Source organism: Argopecten irradians, chromosome 2 (genome assembly GCF_041381155.1).
Source record: "Argopecten irradians isolate NY chromosome 2, Ai_NY, whole genome shotgun sequence".
Taxonomy (NCBI): domain Eukaryota; kingdom Metazoa; phylum Mollusca; class Bivalvia; order Pectinida; family Pectinidae; genus Argopecten; species Argopecten irradians.
The window spans coordinates 27,804,902-27,811,189 of NC_091135.1; the positions used below are offsets into that span (position 1 = coordinate 27,804,902).

General features: G+C 35.6%; 1 protein-coding gene across 1 annotated transcript in view; it reads left to right on the top strand.

Moving 5' to 3' along the window:
* LOC138315012 (BMP and activin membrane-bound inhibitor homolog) overlaps positions 1-4,527 on the top strand; it is a 35,164-nt gene extending 30,637 nt beyond the window's left edge. The window contains exons 2-3 of the mRNA XM_069255722.1: positions 41-304; positions 1,115-4,527. Coding sequence (XP_069111823.1) covers positions 41-304; positions 1,115-1,467 — 617 coding nt within the window. The 3' untranslated portion in view covers positions 1,468-4,527. The remainder of the gene's footprint in view (positions 1-40; positions 305-1,114) is intronic.
* Positions 4,528-6,288: the final 1,761 nt, after the last annotated feature.

The following is a 6,288-nucleotide window of genomic DNA, read 5'->3' on the forward strand; positions in this document are numbered from 1 at the left end:
AATATAAATGCTTTACTTATCCACTTACTTATCGTTACAGGCCTGGAGTGTGTGTGCACTACTCAGGAATGTATGGACCGGAAGATGACGACGTGTCGTGCGTCACATTACTGTTACAGCGAGACGATCGACGACCCGCTATTTAAAGACCTGACGTCCCGAGGGTGTATTGACAGCAGTACACCTCTACTATGTGAGAACCGACGTCCAGCCAAGCTCAGGGCAGCATGGCCTGTCCTTCATTGCTGTAACGACAGAAGTTTCTGTAACGAAAACGTCGTACCGACACAACCACCTCGTCCAGGTACTATAGCATACCAATGGCGGAGATTGAACATAAAAAATGTATTTAAATTTAAATTTGAAATTTTCAATTTTATAGACCTCAGTTTCTTTAATGCAATTGGTTCTGTATAATGTGCAACACACGTTCACATCATCCAACAAATAATAAAACTGAAATTGCAAGAACGAATGAAGGTTTTAAGTGTTTTACCGGACTTATTAACATAGTAATTCATTTGACATTTGATTGAATCTTCCTTTATGTAATTGCCAAGAACTCGTCAGTGTCTTAAGCTTTCCATAACTGTGGCAATTCGTAAATTCAGCAGAAGTAAACAAGCTGTTGTAGTACATTTTACTAATATAGACAAGGAATTTACAGTTACTTCGTATGGTTCTTTATGGTGATGACGGTATTTTCCATCTGTCTTTTTCGAGAGCAAGAAACAGTTGTTAAATAGAATAAAAATAATTTCCGATGATAAAGTAAGCTTAGTGTCGCTATATTTGCTTGCAGATCGTTTATTTTTCCTAATTAGTTTTCTTCATTTCTTGTGTGACGTAGTAGTGTAATCTCCTTTTTATAGTGATATAACACTGCAACATACTGCCACTATTCAAGAAGACAAAACACGAATATACTGCAGTCTCCCAAAACACTCACCACACATTATATACATGCAGAACACCACATACATGGAAGCCCGTCCTTGCATGACCATAGCTGTTAATAGGACGTTAATTATTAAAAAAAAAAAAAAAATCATGAAATAAGAAGAGGACATGTATTAATCCGTGCTGTTAATATGGCTCTTTTTTCATTTTTCAGTTCCTGAAGTAGAGGAACCGGTGTACGAAGATTTTAATACGGAGCCAACTCCACAACCAGCAGGATGTCCAAACCAACATGGGACCAACAGTTCACACAGTATAATAAATCCTATCTACATAGCGGTTCCGGTCGCTGGGGTCTGTGTACTTCTAGCTTTGATCATCTTCGCTATGTATCTGCTGCGCAGGCGTACAGACTATTATGAGCGGTACCAATATCCTCGTACCGTCTCTGTGCCACAACACCATCAGCAGTGCAGTGACGCTAAATGTGCAAATGCATGTAAACTGAACAGATGTACGGACAGTGAAAGATCATCATCAGGCAGTGAAACTAAGTTATTCTTATAGGGGTGGATAAAAGTGTTACTGCCCCAATCACACACACAATGGAGGGTCAACCCCACAACAATGTCTAATGTGCTGTCGCTCCGAGAACATGTTTAATATGTTTGTGATCCTCTGACAGCAGATCTCGGTCGAGAGAATATAGTGTCCGGTATGGGACAGGTTTGTCCTTGTATCAGTGAGATCTGTAAGAAAGCTTTCTTCGTTCAGTCATTGGAATCGTACTGTATCTAAACCATGTATTGGTGGGTACTTATGTTCCAATGAACACTTAACGGGTAGTTTACCATAATATTTTTTGAAAGTCGATGATCGAAGTAGATGGACATAATCAAACGACGCTTTAGAGTTGCAGATTCAACAGCATGAACACGACAAAAGATGGATCTTATTTTAAGATGAATGACTTTACGTTTGCAACGTCCCACGATCGGCAGCGGAATAAATTTAAAATCCAGATAACACAGAAGGGTTGGCGGTACGGACAATGTCTCATTTCTGTTACACTGTAAATAAGTCATTTTCTCTAACGTGCATTCAAGCAATCGTTAAATATGTTCCATATTATTTATAGAGAGTAAGGACGTAAGGGAGATGAATGAAAGAAAGATGGAGAGTACAAGGATGAGTAGACGAATGGAGGAGTGCAAGACGAACGAAGAAGAACAATGTTATGGCACAATTTGCAATAGTGAAACAACGTTTGAATCCAATGTAAGATGTTTAGGGTGTGGTTGAGATTTGTATGGCGAGTGTATGTTGTTATAAATAATGAGAATAGAAAGTAAGTTATGATATATGACGTAAATGATGTTTTAAGTCAATGAGAGAATGGATATTAGTCGAGTCGTTGTTAAACAAGTGTGATTGATGGTAGAGTATAATGGAACCATTGTTCTCTACATCGTGTGTCAAGTACTCGGGACTGTTACCATGTACATAGCTCCGATCTCTCATTAACAGCCAGGGTACTTGTGTTTACCTCTTTACTTGTTTTCGTGTCGTAGATCTGTTGTTGCCTCAAGTAAAACGATCACCATAGTCTCTTTGGAGTATTTCAGGACTTGGTCAAATAATCTCTAAAGCTTGAGTGTTGGTGATCTCTGTATCGAAGTGATCGAAATACAGTATTTTGGTGAATATTATATCTCTCAGTTTTGCTATTATCTTTGCGATTGAAATGGCATTTAAACTAAGCATATGTCCAAACGCTCCAAAGTTTTCAAATAGCTTAACAAACTTGCATATTGAAGGCAGCAATGTGGTTGGGCGTATATAACTGTTAGTAAACCGAGTTTCTGACTCTTCGTATACATGTAAATATGGCATCAATGTAATCCTCAGGGTAAATAATGTCTAAAACAAACTGCGCCTGCACAAATTACAGATTAAACTGGTGGAAATGTTGAGATTTTGATATCGTTAACATTCAATTTACAAAATAAAATAATCAATTTTGAATTCACTTATTGTAAGGTATACAAAAATAAAGTTGGACATTTAAAACATTACCACTATATAACACTTCAGTCGACGTATATGTATGGGTACGCGCATCATGAATTGTATATACTAACACAAAACGGCTGTACATTTGTAAATAGATACATACATATATTGTGATGTACATATTTTGAATGTTTGCTATGGATGCATTCTAAAATAGCGATAACGATAACATTCACGAAGTTACTCATGTAAATGGTTATAATGGTAACACAGTTATGTCACGGGTCGCTATGGTGATACATATATGTTGTTGCTATGGCGATACAAATATGGAGGTTATTATGTGGTTTCCTTTGAGATAAACATATGTGGTATTACAAGAACTATGATGTAATATGTACTTCAATACTTAAGTGGTTCATGAATTTAGCTGTCCTAGCGATGAATGACAGCTTACTGGAAAAGTACGAGTGTTGGTTCCGTAATAAAGCTGAACCAAGACTCAATATTACCTGTAATGCCATTATTCAGGTTCTTTGGTTGCTGAACTCATTGGTCCCTATGTAGAGTATGTAATAACTATGGTTATAAATTATGCTGTTGCTATGGTAACACGGATTTTCTGTTGCGTTGGTATTTTATGCACGCCGTGGTTATTGATATTGTTCTTGGATAACTGCCGTTATTGTAACATATTTAAGATGCTACCATGAAAACACATTTTATTCTAAGTGCTTATATTGTGTCGTCTTTCAACTGTCTATGTAAAATTATATACGTTTAATAAGGGTTACTTAGGACTATGTTGGTTTTTTTTAATAATTTTATTTCTTAACCCTAGTATAATAGTAACTAATGTTGAACTAGTCAGTTATATGACGTCATAGATGTCGAATTTATTTTCATCAGTTCTCACCTTAATCGCTAAGGGATTTGGTTGAGTCTCATCGTAGAATACAGAGTATAGAGTTGTTTTGATGTACGTCTATGTTTAGATTAAGTACAACAGTCAGAAAATGTGGACACAACACAATTTAGGAGTCAAATATTTTCTATCAAAGTGCTACCAAATATGCAGTTAATATATATCGCTGTATATTTTCGTCGTCACAGCAACAAATCAAATAAAACGTAGTACATTAAATAGAATTTGTATAACAATCATTAGTACTGAAGTGGAAATGTGCAATCACTATCAGACCATGGTAAAGGAGTCGAATCTCATCAGATATTCAGACGTTGTAGGCCACCATGCCTCAAATCAAACAAATATATTTTTGTATCATTTACTAAAGATAAGTTTTTTTCTATCACTTTTTTTGCGATAACCGACAAGTTGCGGAATTTATTCAGCTTCAACAGTTTTTTTTCTTCAATTCACTTTTTTTTAATAATTATTTATTTGCACTTTTTTATCATTATTTAACAGACAGTCACGCAAAAAAATATACATATAGCAGGAACAGCTTGTTCATGATTGCTATGGTACTATTGAGTGGCATATTTCATTATCGTTATCATTATTAATTTTGCGCAATAAGCGATAATCAAATGAAATCTTTATGATGGATGGGGGAAAGAAGATTTTAAATAAAATTGAATACACAAACAAATGAGTCCGTCTTTGTTTTAACATTCATTGATAATTACTTTGACCTGTTTCGCACTGCTTCTCCTTACTGTGATACGACACGTTATCACTTATATGTAGACAACAATTGACATGTCTTTCCTTCACAAACATGCGGTAGTTTGTTTTGTCGACATATACTTTTGCCCTTCACACAATATTCAGTAGTTAATTATATCGACCAGGATGGTGATAGGAATCTAGCAGATCGACACGAAAACAACGCCGTGAAAGACTAACAAAAGAATTTCGTGCGAGAGGCGAAACAAACGATTGTATCAGCTTCTCAGGAAAGCAGGACTGCAAGCCTGATTTGGCCGGCGATAAACCCTGAACACCAACACTGTTAGGCAGAGTGTCCCGATACCACAGTTATCTTTCCCTTGATCTACTCCAGTTGGACGGGTCCGCAGATACGAATAAAACAAAATATGTTTGGTGGTACTTAGGTTTCATATTAGGAATATTTCTACAATGATAAAGGGCAAATGTTCATGGTATTCGGGAACAAATTCGCTACAGTGACACAAGGGTTTATATGCAGAGCAAATATAACGGTATGATTTATATCTGTAGTACTATACATGGTTGAATGCACACAGAGCATGCACTATATTGCGTTGTCTGCTGTGTAACACAATAGAACTAGGCAGCTGTCATTGTTACATGTAAACCAATACCGATTACAATACATTGTTTTGCAGTGTTATATAGGCAGGTACATAGAGATGACGTAAACACAGTCTTCCGAACATGCAGACGCATGTCCGGATTTAATTAGTTAATTCACTCAAGCAGAAAAAAACACTGCAATGTTAGATATTGATTTGTCAGAAATGCAGCATTTAAAAAAAATGTTAGGTACAGTTCATTAAAGGTGATATGTGGCTAACGAATACAAAGTTAATAGGTACAAATCAATCAGTGACAGAACTATACCATTGTTGTGTGGACACAGGTATCAGGTCTTTAATAATGACAGAACATTCATTTGGTGACATTGACAGGACATAATAGTAAAAGAGGTGGACAGCGTTGCCCTGTGTTACAGACAGAATTTATTTATTTATTTGATTATTTAATTTAATACTCAAATGCATGAGAGAAAAAAACACCACTTCAGTAAATAAAAAAAAATGTTCAGTGTAAATTTCAAAATGTATCAGAAATACACAATAACCATTGTTATGCCTCACTTTCATTTAGAATAGGCTGCCTGCATTAAACTTGATCACATAACATAAACGTTATCGGAAATGGGCGTCATCTGCACCTTAAAATAAAAAAGGCGATGTTGCTAAAATCCTGCGACAAAGATGCTACATACAACAACAAGATATACATATTATTCTGTACAGTCAAAAAATGTCTCTTGTGTCGCTATCATCTTTACTTTTGTTCATGTTGAATACATTTGATATACATGGGATACATTCATGTTGTATTTACTTGGTTCGGTAAAATGAAAATAATTATGTCTCCTTGTGTCGGACTACATTTAGACTTCTATTCTTGAGAAAAATCTCTCGAACGTCGCGCTCAAGAAATACAACGAGGCAAACACAGCAAAATTATAATGAAATCAAAGAATTTCCAAAATCAAAATATATAAACCATCAAAAATTATTATTATTGATAATCATTTTTGATAGTGAACCATCAGAGAATTTTATGTATTTACTGCGGTGACAGGTTTTTTAAAAAACGATTGTATATTACATTGCCTTACAGTCTCAATGTCTTAA